The sequence below is a fragment of the Pollicipes pollicipes genome, unplaced genomic scaffold, assembly GCF_011947565.3.
Source record: "Pollicipes pollicipes isolate AB1234 unplaced genomic scaffold, Ppol_2.1 Scaffold_4295;HRSCAF=5057_pilon_pilon_pilon, whole genome shotgun sequence".
Classification (NCBI taxonomy): Eukaryota; Metazoa; Arthropoda; class Thecostraca; order Pollicipedomorpha; family Pollicipedidae; genus Pollicipes; species Pollicipes pollicipes.
Genome location: NW_023596461.1, coordinates 40,032,812 through 40,055,113, shown reverse-complemented (window position 1 = coordinate 40,055,113; position 22,302 = coordinate 40,032,812). Strand labels below are relative to the sequence as shown.

The 22,302-nt window shown below is 49.9% G+C and overlaps 2 protein-coding genes across 4 annotated transcripts; one reads left to right on the top strand and one right to left on the bottom strand.

Annotated features, from left to right (window-relative positions):
* The first annotated feature begins 186 nt into the window (after positions 1-186).
* On the top strand, positions 187-21,947 carry LOC119096297 (ribosomal RNA-processing protein 8). Of its 3 annotated transcripts, XM_037219127.1 has the most exons (6): positions 17,477-17,547; positions 17,747-17,857; positions 19,320-19,902; positions 20,144-20,305; positions 20,641-20,877; positions 21,684-21,947. In XM_037219127.1, exons 3-6 carry the CDS (start codon positions 19,352-19,354, stop codon positions 21,895-21,897), a joined length of 1,164 nt encoding a protein of 387 aa, XP_037075022.1. In that variant the 5' UTR covers positions 17,477-17,547; positions 17,747-17,857; positions 19,320-19,351; the 3' UTR covers positions 21,898-21,947. The 3 variants fall into 3 exon arrangements, with proteins under 3 accessions (XP_037075023.1, XP_037075021.1, XP_037075022.1); XM_037219128.1 differs by lacking the exons at positions 17,477-17,547; positions 17,747-17,857 and adding an exon at positions 187-285; XM_037219126.1 differs by lacking the exon at positions 17,747-17,857 and having other exon boundaries at positions 17,462-17,547.
* Positions 1,267-2,869, bottom strand: LOC119096298 (corepressor interacting with RBPJ 1). Its single transcript, XM_037219129.1, has one exon. The coding sequence runs from the start codon at positions 2,601-2,603 to the stop codon at positions 1,617-1,619; it is 987 nt and encodes a 328-aa protein (XP_037075024.1). The 5' UTR covers positions 2,604-2,869; the 3' UTR covers positions 1,267-1,616.
* Positions 21,948-22,302: the final 355 nt, after the last annotated feature.

The window sequence follows — 22,302 nt, the reverse complement described above, 5'->3', positions numbered from 1 at the left end:
AAGGGTAATGGCTGTGGCGCCCGACCCGCCGCTCGCCCCATCCCAGATGTTCGCCAGTAGCCTGATTTAGTCATCGATAGATACACTCGTGGAGATTTTCGTTGTGGGTAACCTTCGTGGGGATTTTCGTTACGGAAATTTTGCGCACGTGGCGTTCATTCAGCACTCCGTTGTTTGGGCAGGGCTGCGCTCCTGGAGCAACCAGTGATGCGTTGGACGCCGGCGATGGTAGAGCCTAGTCCTAGCGAAATCCAGGACCGAACCAGGTGCCTTCGAATGACGGAGGTAAAGAGAAGGGCGGATGACAGGTGTCTTGGTGGTCAAATAGCAAATGTGCGTGTGGAATGGAACTGCATGTTACGCTGCCCTGAGCCTTTACGAGATGTAACTATGTAAACACATGGCAGGACTTTGTGAGCAACAACCCAAGGCAAACTGATGGCCTCGAAAGCCATGCACCACCTGATGGCCGCACATAGGCATGGCATGCAGGACTGGCCATAGAAGCATTCCTACCTTTGTGGCAACAAGGATCATCCCACTTTTGTGCTAGTCTGATTGCAGGGAATAACTGGTGCATGGAAGTAGCTTTAATTTAAAAGGCTTTGGCTATGCCATATTTTAACATGCTCCTGCGCCCCTGAAAGTCTGTAAAAATAGCAGAAACAGACATATCTTGGCATGAAAACTGTACTGAGGAATGCCTTAATGCACAGAATGCACCTGGCACTGATATGGCCCCAGCTTACATACAGTTACAATGGCCAAGTGCAGGCATATATTGTGATGGGGGTACATATCAGGTATCCTACTAAGGCAGTGCTGATAAAAAAGTAATGAATTCAATGTTATGACCTGAATTTGGTGTTGTGACTGCTCCTTCAGTGTTGTGACTGCTCCTTCAGTATTGTGATTGCTCCTTCAGTGTTGTGACTGCTCCTTCAGTGTTGTGACTGCTCCTTCAGTGTTGTGACTGCTCCTTCAGTGTTGTGTCTGCTCCTTCAGTGTTGTGGCTGCACCTTGAGTGTTGTGACCACTTCCTCAGTGTTGTGACTGCCCCTTCAAGTTGTGGCTGCTCCTTTTGTGTTGTGACTGCCCCTTCAGTGCTGTGACTGCCCCTTCAGTGTTGTGACTGCCCCTTCAGTGTTGTGACTACTCATTCAGTGTTGTGACCACTCCTTCAATGTTGTCACAACTTTTTTGTGTCCAGATTTACCAGATATCACATTGCATTTCTGTTGCATTCCAGCCTGTACAAAAATGAAAAAAACAAAAAAAATGGCTGTTTTATTTACATATCCACATATCATCACATACATGCATGCATTATGCACACATATTAGTACAGGAGATAGCAACAACAGAGAAACCAAGGGCATTGCCATCATCTAAGTTTTGCTGTACCAGTCATTAACCTATACAAAATGTTTTTTTTATAGACCATAAGGCAACATCACAAATATCACATGTGTCAACTTTATGATAAACCAGCACTCCTATTGGCTATCAGACAATAGGCATTATACATTGGGCAAAGAAAATGTGATGAAACACCAGATGTTAGCATTCTTGAATGATCTGTGGTTTGTGGAAACAGAACACAACAAATGGAATGATCATCTTCTGTCTCTAGATCTTCTGGCCTCTCTTTTGATATCCCCACTGTGGTGTTTGACATGGTACCCATCCCTCCTGCTCTTCAAGCCTTTGTGTCTCCTCTCATCCTCTTCAGAGTCATGCCTCCTCAGCTTTGATTTTCCATCATCTTGTCTGCTGCTTTTTTTCTTTTTTGATTTTGCTGTCTTCCTTTCAGCTTTAGTCTCTTTACTTCTGTCTTCCTCACTCTCTGAGGATGTGTCCGAGGCATGTGATGCCTTCCTTGAACTGGTCTTATGCTTTCTTTTTTTCTTTTCCTCCAGCTTGCACAGTTTCTTGAGTAACTTTTGCTTTTGCTTCTGAGACAATGATTTAATGAACTGCATCTCTTCACTCTCTTGCTGACCTGCCTCATCACCAGATGGAACCAGCTGATGAACAGGAATTGGTGCAGTTCCCTCAACAACACCTGCCTTAAGGGCCAGACCACCATCTCGCATGCCACGCATCAGCTCAAGAGGGTCTGTGGATGTGGTGGGGTTTGTCAATTCCCATGGGGCAGTATACAGCTCACACTCCTTGTCTGTATTGATATGACCCCACTTCTTGCACTTGATGCACCTGACATTCCTGACCTGGATGCCGAATGGCTGATCCCTTATTGTGTCATCATCTTTTGATAAGTAGCTTTCTCTTGGCCCATTGTATTTTCTCTGCCACTCAAACTTGAACTCAGGTTCACCATCTTCTCTTTCACGCTCCTTTTTCATACCAGCTGGAGGCTCATACATGAAGTTCAAGCTCAGTTTCTCCTTGTTTTCTCCCTTGGCAAGAAGAGCTTTATTGTTGTACAACTCCTGCTCCTTATCGTACTGAGATTTCAGTTCTTCTTGCTTCTTTTTTTCAGCATCAGTTTTCTGCTGGGCCATCCATACTCTTTTCAAGTTGTCAATTGAGCCAGGATGAAAAAATTTCTTGCACATGAAGTTGTTAAAACCTTTCCCCATTATTGTAATGCAAGGGCGCCTGGGTAGTTCTAGGGCCCCGCTTACCACCTGCCGCGATTATGAGAGGATCACCAGGTTGAACCTGGCAGATATAGCTAAACCTTGTGCGCTGTGTTCTTCTCCGGACTGCCGCCTACCTCCCAAAGCAAGGACAGTCTTCGGGCCTTGATCACGAACGCACAATACACCCGCGCACCGCGCTGCGAAGGTTACTATCACGGCTCCTATCGGTATCACGGGCGCTCGCTGTGTCCAAACGATTTCGCGGAAACGTCGCAGCTTTTTCGCGCAAGACATAAGTGACGCGGCCTTCAGTGACGCCTGAGCGGAATGCACTAAAAGACTGTCAAAGCCTACTGACAAGCTTATGCCCCTAGCGTATGGAACCAATCAACGCCAAACTTTCCCCATTTAATGAAACTTAGACGATGGCGTATCTTTTCCAGAAAATAGGGACTTCGGGCCGGGCCAAAGGTCACAAAAACGAAAATGCCTGGAAAAATCAGTTTGCAAACAGCCAGCTGCTTCAAGCCACCAAACCAATTTCGAACATATTGCCATCAACCATCACCAGTCGATGAGCAATAGTCTATATCATACCCTTTTCTCAACATGGCGACCTTGGGTCAAGTGAAATGTGACTAAAAACGTCAGAAGCCATCAAAATTGGCTGCAGATAACACATGACCCGAGCATATGGGACTGATCCGCACAAAATACTAACCATTATGCCACCATAGTCGATAAATTTGCATCCTGTCCAGAATATGTCGACCTTGGCCCGGGTCAAAGGTCACCAAGAACCTTTTAGCTGAACTTCGACCGGATCCAAGGTCAGCATCTCGTAGGAAGGGTAGGTTATTAACCATGGCGCATCACTTGGTGAAGATTTCGTGCCGATCAGTCTGAAAGGGCCCGAGCATGCGGGATATCTGCAGTCAATGTTGTCTGCTTTAGGCGTTTTTCTTAGCCTTTCACCTGACCCCAAAATCGCCATCTGCTGGAAGGCATAGGTCATAGATCATGGCACGTCAATTGGTAACGATTTTGTGCGGATCGGCAACAGGTGCTGTAAGTATGGGATTCTCTAAACCCAATGTTGGTGGTTTGGGGCGCTTTTGTTGATTTTTGACCCAACCCAAGATCATCACCTACTAGAGAGGGTAGGCAATCGGTCACGCCGAACAAATTGGTAAAGCTTTTGTGTTGATAGGCCTCAGGCTGGAAGCATTGGTTGTCTAAAAACCAATTACAGTGGTTCCGTGCGTTTTTTGTGACACCTAACCCGTCACAAGGTCCCATGCTTTGGAAAAAAATTATCAACCATGACACATCGATTTATAAGGCTTTTGAGGCAATCAACTTCGCAGTCTCGGAGCAAAACCAGGTCATGTCGGCCGAATGGAGCAATTTACATGGCCGGCCGATGACGCTTCCACAATGGCATCGATGACAAATAGTTTCACCAGCTGCGCACCATTTTAAGTCTTTAAAATTGGACAACGCAACTTTGCAAATTGCCGTTGCGGCCGCACGTCCAGCACTGAGTGAGACACTGTCAGGAGGTCAGCCGAATAAAATGGATGCCATATTCGGACAAGTACGTTGTGCTCAGCTGATAGCCTTTTAGAAGAGCTATCCAATGCACATAGTCGAAGTCTTTGCTTGTGACTATAAGTATTTTTCTCGGGCCGCCGTATTCTGGCCATCACGATGCGGACAGGCTGGTCGCAGTTAGCATCGCACCGTCAACAGGTGAGTTGGATAAAGGTCATGTCAACCCATCGGCGATTACATTGCCGGCCGATAATGCTCAGACAATGGTGTCGTGTACGCTTGATCGCATCCGCCGCGCACCACAAAAGGTGTGGTTGTACTGGACGCCGAACCCTTGAGATGGCCGGTGCTGCCGTCACACGAGGATGGTGAGATGCTCTCAGTGGGGTCAACCGAACCAAATCGATTCCCCTTATCAAACAAGTGTGCTGTACTGGGAGCTGACAGATCAACTCCAGCGTTATCAAATCCAGGCAGTGGCACTCGGCGTGCGTCATTAGAAGCATTTTCCCCAGGCAGCCGCTTGTTGTCTGTCACATCACGGGCGCCCTGTCAAAAGTCAGCAATGCGCCGTCAAGAGGATGCAATTCGCCAGCAGTGCACCATCAAGCTGACAGCCCTATAACGGCGTTATCAAGTGCACACAGCCGCACTCTTAGCGTCACATTATGCGTATTTTAAACGAGGCGCGGTATTCTGGCCATCGCGCTACGCGCAGAGCTACCGCGAATAGCAACCTGCCGTCAAAGGCGGTCATTAACGCAACTGGTCTTGTCGACCGATGAGTGTTTTACATTACCAGCCGTTATGCTCCCAGAGTGATGTCGTGTTGCGCGTGGTCGCATCCGCCGCGCACGACTCAAATGATTCTAAGCTGAATGTTGTAAGTAAAACGCTGCAGCCGCCACCCCGCTACCCCTGAGTGAGGCACTGGCGGGTGTCAACAGAATAACTATGGATGTCGTTATCGGGCAAATGTGCTGTGCTCAAAACTGATCATAGCATCACATAACTATGAAATGCACATCACATCCGTCGCGCGCAGCTACAAGTGGTTTTCCCTGGCGGCTCTATTCTGGCCATCTTACTACAGGCAGTTCAGCCGCAGTTAACAATGCTCCGTCGAGGGAAGGAGTATTCCTGCTGTGAACGCAAAAGGACATTTCGGCCCATAAGTGATTCATACTGCAAGCCATTAGCGTGAATAACGTCGCTTGCGTATGGTCGCACCTTCCGTGCACGACGAAAAGTGTAATAAGTTGTACCCCCTATTTTGGAAATCAGCGGTGCAGGCTTCTACGAGCATCGAATCACACACTGTTCGGCGACCCACCGGATGAAATAGTTTCTGTAATCGGACAAGTGTGCTGTACTCACAAGTGACAGCCCTTTGCAAACGCTACCAGATGCATCAAGACAAATTCTTCTATTTGGACGAGATTATGAAAATTGTTTTCGTGCTGCCGTATTCTGGCTATTATGTCGCTAGTATGCCAGTAGTAATTAGTAAAGCGCCTTAAATAGATGGTGTAGACAAAAAAGTAACTTTACAAATTACTCTGCGCCGGGCCCTCCAGCATTGAGACATTCTCGATAGGTCGACCAAATAGTACTGTTGCGGTTATCAGACAAGTATGCTTTACTCACAGGTAATACCTTTATAACAGAACTATCGAATGCATGCAGCCGACTCTCCATTTGCGATAAATATTTTTCCCCGGGCCGCCATATGCTGGCCATGACACTGCAGGCACTCCAGCCGCATTTATCAACATGCCGTCCACGGCTAATTTGTGCAAGTGGGACATTCCGGTTGACGAGCGATTTATACTTTCGGTCGTTAGTGCTTTCACACTGGCGTCGTGTGCACAGGGTCGCGCCTACCGCGCACGCCTAACCGCATTTGCGCGTTATCTTAAGAAATGGGTAGTGCAGTCGTCCAGCGAGGGTTAATTGAGGCGCTGTAAGGAAATCAACCGAATAAGATGCGCGCGCAACTGCCACCGCCACCGCGCGTCTGGGAAAACAGAGGTACGTGGTTTGAATCCCCGCGATGTCCGCCCTTCCTGACAGGGTGAGAGGCAGGTGGCGCCACATAGCCCCAACAGCTGAGCGTGCGTCTTAAAGACCCAATAATAGCAACAATATTGATTCCCTCTGTTAGCGAGCAGACGGTCGCTGCCGGCGCGGCAGCGGCGTCTCCGCGACGGTGTGAGCGGCCCCTCTGCCGATTGGTCCTCGCCATCTGGGGCCCATCTGTGGGCCACGTGGATTTATGGATCACGCGGGCAGAGACGTACGGTCTCTGCCTATTAGTCCACGTTCAGGCTCCGACGGCGCGGCTCGACGCGAGCCACGTCAGCGTTCACGACGACGACGACGACGACAACAACTTCGGAGTGTGCGACGCCGCCCTTCGAACGCCTCTCTTACCTTTATTTTGCAACTCTTTGGCTAACAGAGACTCTCTTTTTCAACGTCTGTTTTCGAATTAAGTCGATGGTTCTCCGGAAAACTAACGAACTCTGTCACACGAACACCTTTGTTGGACAAGTGTGCTGTCCTCGCGGGATGATAGCCCTATATCAATGCTTTCGAATGCACACAGTCGCACTTTTTGTGCAAACTTATCAATATTCCTCACCGGTCTCCGCATTTTAGCTAAATCGAGGCCCCGACTTGGCTTCAGCCCGCCCCTCCCCCTGTGGAAAGAAAGCGGGCAAAATCCGGGGAGAAACCTGTATTTTGGCATATTTTGTGGACAGGTTGAACCATTTTTACTGTTCACTCCTCAACTAATTTGCAAAACTATACACCCTATTGATATTGCCTGTGGTGCATCGACTGATACCTTAGGGTTTGTGGTGATTGGTTGCATAGTCTTGCAAAGCATGCGGTTGTCGAAATGATTTGTCAGGTATTGGGTACTTTTTGTAACCTTTACTCTAACCCAAGATCATAACTCTCAATAAAGAAAAGGCTTTTGACCGTGGTGCATTGATCAGTGAAGGTTTTGTGCCGAGCAGTGTCGGAGCATGGGATTGTCTGCGGTCAATTTCGGTGTTCTGTGCATGACTTTTGATGAGCCTTGACCCAACCCAAGGTCGCCATTTTCTGCAAACAATGAACTGAACATGGCGCCAGGGGTTAATCCAGCATTTCGTCAAGGGGGGGGACACGCAACATTGTGCGGCCTCCTGGATCTTGGCTCCCCCTCAAAAAATATCCTTGCATTTCGGTGATTACTTTAAGCCGTTTTATGTAATATATATATATATATATATATATATATATATATATATATATATATATATATATATATATTATATATGTATATATATATATATATATATATATATATATATATATATGTGTGTGTATGTATATATATATATATATATATATATATATAATATATATATATATATATACATATAAACCCATATACATGTATAAATTATATGTCTATACCTATTTGCGTCTATAAGTGCCTATACCTAGGTATGTAATAATATGTGTATATAAATGTATAGCATATATACTATGTATTTACTTATTCATTTCTTTGAAAAATACGGAAACCCATCTCACTGTGCACCTAGCCCTATAAAGCCAAGCGTGCTACACATGCATACACATAGAGCTCACTCATTTCCACAGATCATCTTAAATGCTGTGATTGTGAGGCTAAGTGTTTTGGAGCAACAGGCAAAAAAGCTTAAATTAGCAGCTAACAACCATCAGAACTAAGCATGGACTTGATTCTTAGCTCATGTATTTACGGCTAGCCGGTTGGGCGATGTAATTAGCTGATGGCGGATAACTAATGCAGAAGTTTTTCCTTTGTTATAAAGGAGCGCAGCATATCCTAACATTTAAAATACGTTAAGAGCGTGATGCACTAGTATAACAAGTGTCACACACTCAATAGCCAATTGAAATGACTGATGCGATTTCGGCGGCATGTCAAGTTACGTCCGACAATTGCGCGTAAAAATTAATCGGCGTATATTCGACTACCGCTCTAAGGCTGGGGTGCCAAGGCCAATACGGACGGAACCTGAGCGACCATGGTTGCCACAGGGGGCCAACCAAGCGGCTCCCGTCAACAAGTATAGGGTTTTCAGAGCAAGCGAAAAGGTCCAAGACCAACGTGGTGGAGCCTGAACGACCGATAGTGCTTCGGCAGGCTGACATTTAAAGCCTCGGCCATAGCACAGCATCATCCGAGGAAATCGAAAATTATCCAAGATCATGAATTGATACCCCTGTACGATCAAGAGTGCACGAGCAGGTTAACAACACGAGCTTCGTAGGGGCGAAGAGTCCTCCGCAAATGAGACCAAAGGGAGAGGGCCCTCGTTCAAAGCAGAGAGCCTCTGAGCATCGAGTGTCTCCGTGTCTACCTTATATAAGAGCCCTAGCAACGACACAAAGCCCTCCAAGCAGGTGGATAGAACCCGAGACTCTTATGAAGGGCCTCTGAGCAACTGAGTGTACCCTGGTATAGCGCTTTTCGTGCGAATGGGAAGAATCCGTGGAAGAAGACCTAATCGATCAACAATGCTCAGGCATGGAGGCAGATAGCGTCCCAACAGCACATTGGGCGCTACGAGAAAATGCAAAGACATCAAGGACAACGTGTAAGGCTCTTAAGCGATCAGATTGACCCGGCAGGTGGACATATAGGGCCAGGCAACCAACAGCTTAATGACCCGGCAGGTGGACATATAGGGCCAGGCAACCAACAGCGTAATGACCCGGCAGGTGGACATATAGGGCCAGGCAACCAACAGCGTAATGACCCGGCAGGTGGACATATAGGGCCAGGCAACCAACAGCGTAATGCCTCTTCGCAGCGTAAGGGGCCCCAAAGTTCCCCCAAGAAACCCTTTCTCAGTAAGCAGAGAATGATATTCGTTTGCTTATGAAATCTTCACTTTTGCAAACAATTGCTCTTGGTCGTATATAGGCCCAAAGGCGTCCACTTTCGTTGTGTTTTTGTTGTAACAATGCGTCCGTCCGTCCGGTTGTGGGCCCCTTCGGGGCCTTAGACCCTCTCGGAATGGTCCATGGGGCGTGTTCCCGTGCCTCCCCCTCCCCCACGCTCTGCATCCGCCACCGACCCGAGCAGCTGAATAGATGGGGCACACCAAGAACATAGGGCCATCCACTCAAATAAGAACTACTCACGACGCAATGTGTAGGGGCCTGGACGATCGAGTGCGCCCGAGCAGGTTAACATATAGGGTCCCGGTCAAGAGCAAATGACCCTCCATTCAAAAAGGAAGTATTGAAGATCCAATGCAGAGGAACCCCGAATGATCCAGTGTGTCAGAGCATAGGCGTAGGAACGTTTCAAAAAGTGGGGGCCAAGCTCGGGGTGTACTTCAGGAACTTTTCTGGAAAGCAAGCCCGATGACCGGTGGGGGAGGGGGTAGGGATGGAGGTTGTTATCGCTCTTTATTCAAATGTCATGGCTGCTATGCCAGACATGCATCTAGAGCTGTTTATCACTAGTGCCCAATCTTGCCTATTCGACTCATCTGTCATTTGGAAAATAGGGCTATTCAGCTTCCCTAGATTATTCGTCCATTTTAACATTGCCTTTCCTGCTGGTGGTGAAATTCCACTAGTGGGTAGGCATATTGCGTCATTAAGGAAGCGGCTGCCTCCACAGTGTAGATGCCAAAATGCGGTCTGGATATAGGATGGTGAGAATTTTGAAAGTGGATCGATGGCTCACAGTGCAACAGACTTTTCATGCGCCTTCATTTCGCTGGCTGATTTTCAAGAAATAAGACTTGTCGCAGCATTTTAGGTGGAAATGAATTCGGGAGCTTGAAACAGCTAAAAACAAGGTGACAAAAGCTTTAAAACTGGCCATTCTCTTTTAGGAATCAAGCCACATAATAACGCCCATTTGTCACATGTTCCTTATCTAGGCCCTGCTTCTGCCCGCCGTCGGTGGCCATTGCCCTGGCCCGGACGTTTCCCGCATGACCGACTGCGAACTGATCATATGGCTGCTTTGTTGCATACTTTTGGACCAGCGTTGCTACTACCGGGTGCATGAAATACGTGTTGGACACCTGCAACAGCATCTTTTTCCGAACTATCTTCCCGCACACCACATCATTGCAGAAAAATAGCCTCCGGGAAGCTGTCTGCCTTAGGAATGAATTGGTCCAACGGACACTTCGTTGCCCATGATGCAACGTATACGACTTGATTCGCTTTTGTGTGTAGGCAGGAGCGTAGCCAGAGCCTTGCCAAGGGGAACACAAGCTGACAAAAGCCCATCTTATGGTGATCCCCCAAAATCCCCGGATGTAGCTTACTTGTTAACAAGTGACAGAGCTTTCTTCGTTTTATTGTTATTTTTATCTTGTAACCAGAACAGAAGCCATGAGCTACCGCGAGCTCAATTCCGTTTGTATTTTTAGGTCAATAAACTGCGGAAATCAGGCGTTTAGCGACTGCATGGAATAAATCACCGGCGCTCTTAATTTACAATGGTTAGCTGACTTTTTAAACTGATAGAATTCAGAAGCTTTGCTAAATTTTTCATCTGGGTTCTAAGGACATTGAGGACATCGCGAAGGGAGATTGTAGATCCTTATGTTGACCAAATATTTGAAGATGAAAAGTTGATTGCAGATCGAGTGGCCAACAATGTGTTTAACATGGCCAAGTTATGTTTGCAGCCATGTTTGCATGAAAATGTTTACCATTCAGTCAGAATCGATTAGTGATGCAGTTTATGTAACGTGTTTTTTAACATACGCGCTGGCAAACCTTAACAAAAACCTCGACGCCAGGCGTTGCAGTATTTATAGTCCGCGGAGCGTTAGCCCAGTAGCTCACATTTAGCCGTGTCCCACCGGTGGACGAAAATGATGACGCTTCTGAAATGATTACCTTTAAACACTTAGATTGACTCGTAATACAAGTTATGTGACGTCATTTTGAGTATGCGCACTCGAAAATTTTAGAAACGCAAGCCTCGACCGTATACGTTGCAGTTTCCGTAGGCCGCGCAGCGTCGGCCTAGGAGCTAATATCAAGTTGTGGCCAGCGGGGGGACGAAAATGACCACGCTTCTGAAAAAAGGATCCTCACGTGTGCAATTTTTAGACTGATGAAAATAACGGATTGGCCCTTAAAACACCGCGAAGTGGGGCTGGGATTTGTTGGTTGAACTGTAAGAGTTAAGGCAAAATCTCTATTTTTCGTGTTTTCGCAGCTATTTATCTATCCAGAAGACAGATTAAGCTGGCGCCCGCCGTCTGGTGGCACTTGCAGTGGCTGAAGCGGTTTGGTTTTTTACGGAAGTTGCAGCCCATGCCATCCTTGTCCTTGCTCTCGGGGTTTTGGGCGGGCATGTTCAAACCTTTTGATGTAATTTGTTTCACTAATCCATTCTGAAAAAAATAAACATTCTCAGGCAAACATGGCATGACCTTGCTGATTTTTAAAACTCATTCCGACCCACCCTATTCAACAATAATGAGACCCCCACTCTACTCAGCAATAATAAGACCCCTTATTTCCTTCCGGGCAACGGGCCTCTTGAGTAGAACATCAGGGGTACATTACCGTTCCCGGTCAAGGGCCGATGGACCATTTTGTCCCATCGCGAAGTGTCTTCTGGCTATCAATCTGGTGGCACGGGGAGGGATCTCCTGGTCGATCCGGAGGCCATTAGCAGGGTATATCATATCACATTCTTTCCCTCCCTGACACGGGAGGCCTTCTGACCCGCACAGTTAGCCCCGGATCAGCACAGGAACCCTCATTGACGCAACAGCATCCCTGATCACTGCAGGTAGTCCGATAGTTGTCACATAGATTCCAGTTCCGTGCTTTTCTGTGTTCTTCAGAGGCATTGAGTTCTCCCTAACCGTAGATTGTAGATGAAATGGGGTTCCTTATGTTAATATGGCTAATCCATGTTCGTCTCCAACAAGAGCGTAGGGCCTTTTATTCGAATGGGAAGCATCGAAGACCCTATAAAAATTGCCCCAGAATCGATAAATGTGCCCGAGCAGTTTATTAGAAGGGGCCTGACAAGAGCCTAAGACCCTCCATTTGCAATAAGAGGTGTCCAAAACCCAGTGCGGAGGGCCCTTGAAAGATGCAGAAACCCGAACAGACTATCAGGTGGCCCAGAAAAGAGTGTGGGGCCCTAAATTCAAACACCAAGACCCAATATATAGGACCCCGAACAATCCAGCGTGGCCGAAACGGCGAACACATGAGGTTTCCTGCAAATGTTTAGGGTCCTACACTCAGATAGGAAGTTCCCAAGACACAAAGTGGAGGGCCCCCGGATATTCGAGTGTGCCCGAGCAGATTAACATATGGGACCCCGGCAAGAGCGTACGGCCTTCCTGTTCAAATATGAAATACCCACGGTTCGACGAAGAGGGCTCCGAATAATCGGGTGCGCCAAAGCAGGTTAACAGATAGGCTCCCTGAAAAGAGCGGAGGGCCCTCCATTCAAGAAGGAAGTACCCAAAACCCGATGTAGAGGTCCACCACGATCGAATGGGCCCGAGCATCTTATCAGAAGGGGCCTGACAGGAGCATACGACCCTCCTATTCAAACAAGAAGTACGCAAAACCTGGTGCGAAGGGCCCCCGAAAGATGGAGTGTGCCGGAACAGGTTATCAAATGATCCCGATAGGACGAGAGGGCCCTAAATTCAAGCACCAAGAACCAACGTGCAGGGCCCCCCTAGCAATCCAGTGTGGCCGAGCGGGCGAACAAAGGGGGCCCCGACAAGTGCGTAAGGCCCCATTTAAAAAGCACGTGCTCAAGAACCAATGTGGAGGGCTCCCGAACGATCGAATGCGCCCCAGTAGGTTATCAGATAGGCCCCCCACAAGAGCGAAGGGCCCCCATTCAGAAAAAAGTACCCAAGACCCAGTGTGGAGGGTCCCCGGGCGACTGAGTGTGCCCAAGCAGGCCGTCAGATGGGCCTCCGACAAGAGTGCAGGGCCCCAAGCAAGCGACAGAGCATTTGGAACGCCCTAGACCAATGCAGAGGGCTCATGAGTATATCGCAAGTGTGTCGGTAGGTTAACCGAGACCTACGTAAAGGGTCCCTGAGCAACCGAGAATACCCCGGCAGGTTAACATATGGGACCCCTGCTATAGCCTAGAGAACCTTTCTGGCGAGTGGAAAGAATCCGTGGGAGGGCCCTTGATTGACAAGGGTGTCCCGGCACGCTAACAGGAAGGGCCTCAACAACAGTGCAGGGCCCTCCAAGCAAATGCAAATAAATGAAGGGCAACGTGAAATGCTCCTTAACAATTGAAATGATCCTGCAAGTGGGCATATTGGTCCCCGGCAGCAATATGGGGTTCCTAGATAGTGTAATGATATCTAAAATTTCCAGTTCACAGCTTTTCCAATCATTGAATTTTTTAACTTCTCATAGGTCTTTCACTTGTGCTTATAACTGCTCTTGGTTGCCTGGAAGTCCAGAGACGGCCAGTTTTGGTGTGTTTTGTGTTACAAAAACTGCACCTGTTTGGCCGGCTATACGACCCTCGGAGCTTATGGGCCCTGTTCGGTATCGTTCGGTTGTTCGTCAACACACATCCGTCGGCTGATGCTATATTTTGAGGTTTGAATATCGGGCCAGGAAGAGGACGTACGCGTCCTCTCCTTGGCGGCGCTCGCGAGACAACAGCCCGGTTACCGGGCGGCGCGGCCCCGCACGGAACACGGCACATGTGGCGCAGTTCCCGGGCTGGCCGTAGGGCCGGGGTCGCAGGGACAGTAAACTAACAAATCTAAAGGGAAACTCGGCAGGGGACCGAGAAATGGAGATAAAACAGAAGCTCAGAGACGGGACAGCAAAGTCGACATTTCACAAAGAAGGGAAACTGTGTAAAGGCAGATTTGTACGGAACACAGCCGCACCACAATTCATCCACGGTTCTTGGATCAATTCTATGCTAACAACACAGACATATCGGACAAGTCATGCCGTAGCTACAAAACGCATCACCACTCATCCGACTTCGGCAGCACAATTCTCTCGATCGACCGCATCGAAAACGCGTCCGATGTACATTTGTGACATTTCTTTTTTCCGCTCGAGTTTTCTCTCCGTGTGCCTGAGACGAATCAGAGCGGCGCGGCGGCTGTCTGGCAGCCTGCCGTTCGGACGCTTCCACATGGCCCTTGTTTCATACCGACCATCAGTCAGTTTTATGCTGTCATCCAGCACTTTCAGGGTTCGTTCGCCGTCACGTGACCTTCTTGGCGGCTCGTCATACTTCGTTCCAAACGACTCAGTTGTCCAGAAGTTTTGAATTTGCCGATGCATGTCGTCTTCATCTGCCATTTGAGTGAAGTTCACATGCAGAACCCTTTCGTCGTGCTTGTATCTGCCGGGAAGCCGGTTGGAAGCCACCCAACTGAGCCGGGTTCGAACTGCGGCCGGACTGCCCGGTGGACCATCCCGGACTTCTCTGGGCACGATCAAACTGAACGCGTCGGTGCCCAGCAGCACCTCGATCTCATCCGATACCGTTTGTTGCAGGTTCAGGTCTTTAAGATGTGGCCACTTCAACTTCTCGTTCGGGCAGGCGATTGCCTGGCCTGGTATGTTCAACAGCAGGGTTGTTTGTGCAGCCGTCACTCTGAATCGGTCTTCAGATGACAGTGACTGAATTTCGAAGTCCACCTGGCGTGAGGGTCTCGTCTGGCTACTGTCAATGGCGCTGATGTTCAGCGGCTGGACGGGTCCGTCAAGTCCCAGGTGCGATGCGGTGTCCTCCTTGATGAGAGAGATCTGACTCCCCATATCCAGCAGCGCGTTCACCTTCTTCATCCCACGTGGTCCGTACACACAAACGGGCACGATCTGCAGCAGCATCTGGTCCTTTCGCCCCACTGAAGCGACGCCGACCAGTTGAGGTTCTTCTGTTGGTGGCCAGTTGTCCCCCTGTCTCGCGTAGTGTTGAATTTCCTTCATACCGTGGAGCAGGCGGTGATGTCTCCGACTGTCGCAGCCGTTTACGGAGCATTTCTGGGCAGAGACGCATTTCCGGGCACGATGGTTGAGCTCGAGACAGCGGAAGCACATGGCCCGTTTCATCGCGGCCATCGCACGTACGTCCACCGACAAACGAGCAAATTCTTCACAGCTCCCAGCTCGATGTGCCCCGTCACAGGAACCGCACTGCCCGTCCTTGGCTTTGTCCAGCGGGAGGGTCGCGGCCGTCGCCGACACGCCGGCCGGCCGGTCCGATCTGATGGCCTCATGGCCCCAATTACGGCGTCCCGTTTCCCGTCCGCCGTCCGTCTGGGCGGCCGTTCCGCTGACCACGGCACGCGCCGTCGACACCTGCACTCGGATCCATTCGTCCAGATCAGTCATCGTGGGTTCTCGATGCTGAATGCTTTGGAGGTGCTCTCCCCATTTCCATGCGAGAGCTGTTGGTAGTTGTGTCACTATCGCTGTCACGTTCGTGGATACAGCTAGGTCCGCGTCGTCGTGTAGTGACTTCAGCACGTTCACTGTTGAGTGGAGGGCTCGCGATAGCTCGGTCAGTCCTGGAATGTCATTGTTCCGTAGGGCGGGGAGATCCATCACACTCCTCAAACTTGCCTGGACCACGGTGGTCCGGCTTCCAAACTGGCATTGTAGTTCTCGTAGCGCCTCGCTGTACAGGCTGCCGTCTCACAGGAGTCCATCGATAGCATGTTGCGCTGGTCCCGTCAGGCTGGACTGGAGGTGGCATGTTGGTCATGTTGGTCATGGTGGGTCAGGCGCTCTGCACCAGATAATTCGCGACGGTCATGCACCAGCGCTTTGAAAAGCGCTATCCATCGAGGCCAGTGCAGAGGATCGCCGTCGAATTTCTCCAATGTCAGCCGTGGCAGTTGGCACGGGAGCATACCACCTCCTTTCCATGGTGTTGAATCACCTGTCTTCTGGGCATGAGCTTCCAAGGCATCGATCCAGGTGCAGCGCGAGTGTGTCACCTCACGGGAATGTTCGATGTGAAGAGCCTGGTCACTCACCCAGCGTGCCGTTCGGCTGGCGTCGTTTGGAGTCGGCCGTGCCTGCTCATTGCTGTTGTTTCTTTTGTGTGCGCCTTCCGCGTTGACAGCGGTCGCTAGCGGTAGAGCTTCAGCTGCATCTCGGATGGACGCCGGGCGTAGTTCCCCATTTTCTTCCTCCTCGATGAGACGCGCTTGGAGTTCACACTGTTCGGCTTCGAAAGTCGATGGTACGCAGCTTCCTTCCTGTTGCCACCTCCATCTTCCGCTGTTCCAGTTCCCTCCTTTTCTGTTCCACTTGTCTCTCTAGCTCCTGCTGCTGCTCCATCTCCTGCCGTTCTAGTTGACTCGCCTGCTGCGCTTGCGACAGGCGCAGCTTGGCGAGTGCCGCCTTTTGTCGAGCCTCACTGGTTCTCGATGAGGCCGAAGCTTCGCTCCTCGTTCTCAACGATCTCTCACTCATGCTCGCAGAGTTCAATCACAGAGTCAGTCTATCACGGTTCGATCTCACCGGATAATTAGCGGATTTGCACCACAGGCCAACCACTAGTCACTAATAGATCCGGCCCGGAGGACCATTTTGTTCGGTATCGTTCGATTGTTCGTCAACACGCATCCGTCGGCTGATGCCATATTTTGAGGTTTGAATATCGGGCCAGGAAAAGGACATGGGCGCCCTCTCCTTGGCGGCGCTCGCGAGACAACAGCCCGGTTACCGGGCGGCGCGGCCCCGCACAGAACACGACACATGCGGCGCAGTTTCCGGGCTGGCCGTAGGGCCGGGGTCGCAGGGACAGTAAACTAAACAAAACATAAATCTAAAGGGAAACTCGACAGGGGACCGAGAAATGGAGATAAAACAGAAGCTCAGAGACGGGACAGCAAAGCCGACATTTCACAAAGAAGGGAAACCGTGTAAAGGCAGATTTGTACGGAACAGGGCCCTTCGGGGCCTAAGGGGGGAGGCACACGGCCTTGTGCCCCTCCCCTCTAGATCCGCCCCTGCACGTCGCACTGACGGATGAAGGTTTTGTGGTGATCAGGCACATAGCCTTGGGGTGTGGATTTGTGGTTTGAGCCTTCTGGTGACTTATGAGTCAACCCAAGGTGACCATCTTCTAGAATCGAAATTTATCGACCAAGTGACATTGAATGGGGAAGGTTTCTTGTGGATCAGTCTCATAGGCTCAGAGTAAGGGGTTGCAAAAGTATTTTGTCAGTCGTTTAGTTCCTCCCGCGGAATATCAATCGCCGAACCTTGCGTATTTCGGGGCATGTGAGGCAGTTAGGTGGGAACAGACGGGGAGGGCCACTGCCCATGTGCAGGGCTTGTACATATCAGCGTCTGGAGGGAGTGCAAGGTAATCTTGTCCACGCCCCTACGTTTGGTCGATGGATGTGAGCGGCTCATCAGATTATTTAGTCTTGTTCCCGTCGTTGGGAATGGTTGGGCATGTTGGAGATGGTATGTCGCAAGGGGCGCGGTAAACGTTTGTGAGGGGTATACCATGATTTGTGATAGGAGAATGATATACCAGTGAGGGCCATCCTCATTTTCAGTACACTCAAATCACAAACGGGTTAAAAGATTCACAAATGCTAATGGGTGCGATACCTAGCACATCAACGGGCTGTCAAATTTGGATTACCATGGTACCGTAAGCAATTCAGTTGAGTACCATACATATTCACGTCGCCATCCTCGCACCTTGTTACCTAATTATAGCTGTTTGGCACCATGTATTATTTTTGTGGTCATGTCTATGAGATCTAACATCAAAATTGTTTCCCTGATCATCAGATTGATCATCTCAAATTATATCTAAAAAACTCATGAGTGTTGCAATGAAAAACTGACATTGAGTGTGATAGGGGTGGGGTGGAGGCTAAAGCCCATGAGGCCTCTAGCCCTTGGATGACCAGTCACTTCTCAGTCACAGAGTTCAGATGGGTATGCATTGGTAATGAATCATTGAAAATATGTAAAGGTATGACCTTCAGATGGCAAGTCATGTTTAGCTCTTATTGAATGATATTGCTCATTCTTCTGGCTCTCATGACAGTCATTCAGTTCAGAGTCCCAGAGGCCAGGGAGCTTGGATGGAATGACAGGCTGTGCATGAAATCCCATTGTGGAGGTAGGGGTGCACTCAAATGGTCAGCAATGCTGCTGCCAAATCTGACTTGAAAGTGACTGGCAGAAGTTAAGGCCTTTTTGTGAATGCTGAGTCATTATGACTGAGTGCAGAGTTATGAGCGGCCATTGAGCTCATGCTTTTTTAATCAGTATCCTCTGGAAGGTTTTGGTTTCTAAATAGTCAAAGAATGAAATGTCTGAAGGGACAGGCTTCAGACCATAAATACCTGAAAACTGGACAGTAAGTCCAAACAACTGAAGCAGTACTGGCATAACAAGTTTAAATATAAATAAAACAGCACACAGTTCATTCATTGATACCAATGGTCATTTTGAAAAGAGGCCATTAAGCAGCCAGTCTCCAACAAACTACGAAGTAAAATTTTGTCTCCATCTCACCAAAAAAGCTACACTTTGGATGAACACAGGATGTGAAAAAACACAAGTTGGAAGAAAGAAACAAAAAAACAAAAGGGATGATAATCTTGATGTCTTTATGAAAACCATAACTCAACCAAAGTTGCGGCACTCCACCTGCTCTCTAAATATCGGGGAGGGGGGGGGGGGACATTTCCCCCAGCCCCCCTCTCTGTCAAGGTGACTTGTCATAAACACCTCTGGGGGCTGTTGGCTACAAACTCAGCATGACTCTGTGTCCAGTGCCTGATATTTACATGATTAATGTATATCCTTGTAGAAGTCAAGAAGGTACTCCTCCTGGCTAAATGTGCTGTAACTATGACATGCTGGAGTTTCATTTAATTAAAAATAACAAGCCTGGTTACAGTTGTGTACATGCCAGAACATGTGTGGAACAGACATACAGTTAACTGATCTTGACTTACCACATATAAGATATTACACCTTGAAATTTGCAGAAATAATAACTTCTGTATCACATGAAAAGCAACTTCAAGTTTATTGTCATTGTGTAGCTTGACTAATATGACACACATTAAATTTTGTGTTTGTGCATATTTGGCTTGTCTTTTCCAGGTGGCAGATGAAGGTAAAACAAGTGAAGAAAAATGGCATCAGACCATCAAAGACTGGGCAAGCGAAAAAGCTCAAGGACAAGCTCAAAGAAAGGGTTTTCAAAGGGGTCAAAGCTTAAAATGAATCAGCTTGAAAAAGTATCAAAAAAGCTGAAAGGTAAGAAACTCAAAAAGCAGAAGTCAGCCCAGGTGGAGCCAGCTCCAGGCTTCAACAGCCAATCTCTAGTGCGCAGGGAAATGAGCTGGCGTGCGGGCGAGGTGTTCAGCCGGCTACACCAGCTTCAGCCGCCGCGTGCCGGCGCCAGTGCCGCTCCCGCTACCGTCCGCCAGCCGGCAGAGGCGACGCCCCCGCCGCCGCCGGCACCTGTACCGCTGAAGAAGCCGCGATGCGAGCGGCTGGCGTTTCTGACGCCACCCGCTGCTGCCGACGCCGACGGTGGTGACGGCGCTACCCCAGCGACAGCGCCCTCTGCGCGTGGCAAAAAGAAGCGGCGCAAGCTGAAACTGGTTAAGAGGAAGCTCAGGCGGGAGGAGGAAGCGGCCGCTGAGACCTCAGAGTCAAAGCTGGAGTCGGCGCGGTTCAGGTGAGCCCCGTGCACGCGCATGCCTTTATTCCTGTCGGCGTTTGGAGAAAACTGCCTGTGCACGATTATCGTGCATACTTGGTAGTCTTTAAACATTTATAAGCAGTGTTTTGTTTGCAGTCGTGTTATCCATTGGGCATTGCCTCTGTCGCTTGACATGCTAGTTACGCCATAATAGCTACTGCGATGCCGAGGCGGCCGTGTGTTGTTGGCTACCTGACGGCCTGGGTTCGTATTGCAGGTACCTCAACGAGCAACTATACACCAAGACTGGCTTCGAAGCGTTGCAGATGTTCTCGCATGACCGGGAGTCCTTCGACGCCTATCACCAGGGCTTCCGTAACCAGGTGGCCAAGTGGCCCGTCAACCCCCTCGATCTCATCATCCAGAACGTCAACAAAATGTGAGCTAGGCGCAGTGGCAGCAAGCGGTGCTTTGGCTATTTGGCGTTCAGGGTTTAGCTTTCTGTTGTGCCATTTGTACAAGGCACTGACTTCAAATGACGTGACCATACGATTTCACGTGGTCGGGCACTTCTCAGCCGTTTTCGGACTTCCAGCACTATGGTTATATGGGACATCCGCTGCTGGACTGCGAGAGTGGCACAGGCGGGTCAAAGTTGTCCATCGCTACCAACGGCGCCGGTGCGCCCGCACGAGTGTGTGTGTTGCCGTTCTGGCCTGCTACCATGCGCCCCAGGTGACGGGGCTGGGCTCACCTGTCCGCTGGTGACGGCAGGCCTCCCAGCCACCTGGTGGTGGACCTGGGCTGCGGCGACGCCCGGCTGGCCACGGCCGTCCGCCAACGCGTGCTCTCGTTCGACTTGGTGGCCATCAACGAACGCGTGACGCCGTGCGACATGGCGCACGTGCCCCTGGCGGACGGCACCGCCAACGTGGTGGTGCTGTGTCTGGCGCTGATGGGCACCAACCTGGGCGACTTCGTGGCCGAAGCCAACCGCCTGCTAAAGATGGGGTGAGTGGGAAGGAGGGCAGCAGGATAGGTCAGGGTTCGCGGCGGGTGTGAAGGGGCCGGACGCACACTCGGCGGGGGGACGCGCTGGTGGTACGACCGTGTCCGGACGGAAACCAGAGACGGGGTGAGTCGTGTGCCGGGTAGCAGTCTGTTTGGACGTCCCGTTGCCTTTCAGACTGTTTATCCTGACACCTGGTGGTGACTTCGTTCTGTGAGCCTAGCCTCCGCCGGATTGCATCGGTGTTAAGCCCAAGCAGGCGCACTTCGGTGAAGCGTGCAGCGAATAAAGCACGGCGAATGGTGTGGCTCGATGGTATTACCACCGTGCCTAACCCCGAGCCGTCTCGAACTAACCACATCCACTCATAGGTCACATGAAGGTACCCAGGGACTCCCGCCGGTCTGTAGTGGGGTGGGAATGACAGCTGCAGCTCCGACGGCATGTCGGCAGACTGGTGCTCAACAGGATCAGCCTTACAGGCAGATTTAGCCATTGAAATGTGGCCGAGTGGCGCGGCCTGATGATTGGGCTTTGACAGTCTCACCGGCTGCTACGGCCGTTTCGAGCCTTTAAAAAGTACCACGCGGGACGCGGCAAGGTTGTTGTCGGAACGGAACCCAGCACAGATGGACGCCCTGGTCCAAGCGACGTGACCAGTACAGCACCGCTGCGCTGCGTTTGGATGGAGGGCTCTCCGGCCTGTATCGCTATTGATTCTCCTTGATTGTTAGTTGTCACGCCGTTTGGGAACGTGCCGGTGCTGCTTGGTCAGTGCCCAGCCCATACGTTGTTGTTGTTTTTCCAGCGGCCAGCTTCGGATAGCCGAGGTTGCGAGCAGGTTCGAGTCCGTGGACGACTTCGTCCGGGATATGAAGGAGTACGGCTTCCACTTCATCAGCAAAGACCTGTCGCATGAGTACTTCTACCTCTTCAGCATGAAGAAGAACGCTCCCGTGAACGGGAAGAGGAAGGACTTGCCAGAGATCGAACTGAAACCGTGCCTGTACAAGCGGCGGTGACGGGGCAATACAGCGACTTGACAGGGGGCAATACAGTGGCTTTGACTCGACCTGCGTATCCTGAGTCAGGGAAGGTTTCAGCAGCAGCCTCGTAAGTTTCCTTCTCCCTAAATGTTGCCCTGAGGAGTGTCAAGAATAAGTTCATCCGCTTCCATTCAAGAACTCTGGCTACTTTTTCCACAACGGTTGTGTGAATTACCAGTTTATGGGCAGCTTCCCGTCTCTTGTTAGTCGTTGAATTGGTGGCGCTTCAACTCTAATAGATTTTTCGATGTTTCCGTAAGCGAAGGGGTAGGTGTCCTTTTAGCTGTCTGCTAGAGCAGATAACGTGGTCATGCACATCGTGTGTTGCTGGCCATATTACTGGTCACTTTTCGACCCCGGACATTCCGTGTGCACTTCCTT

Coding starts and splice junctions, on each gene's coding strand:
- LOC119096297 (XM_037219128.1), top strand. CDS start 19,352: ATGGCATCAGACCATCAAAGACTGGGCAAGCGAAAAAGCTCAAGGACA. Junction 19,903..20,143: donor CTGGAGTCGGCGCGGTTCAG/GTGAGCCCCGTG, acceptor TTCGTATTGCAG/GTACCTCAACGAGCAACTAT. Junction 20,306..20,640: donor ATCCAGAACGTCAACAAAAT/GTGAGCTAGGCG, acceptor TGGTGACGGCAG/GCCTCCCAGCCACCTGGTGG.
- LOC119096298 (XM_037219129.1), bottom strand. CDS start 2,603: ATGGGGAAAGGTTTTAACAACTTCATGTGCAAGAAATTTTTTCATCCT.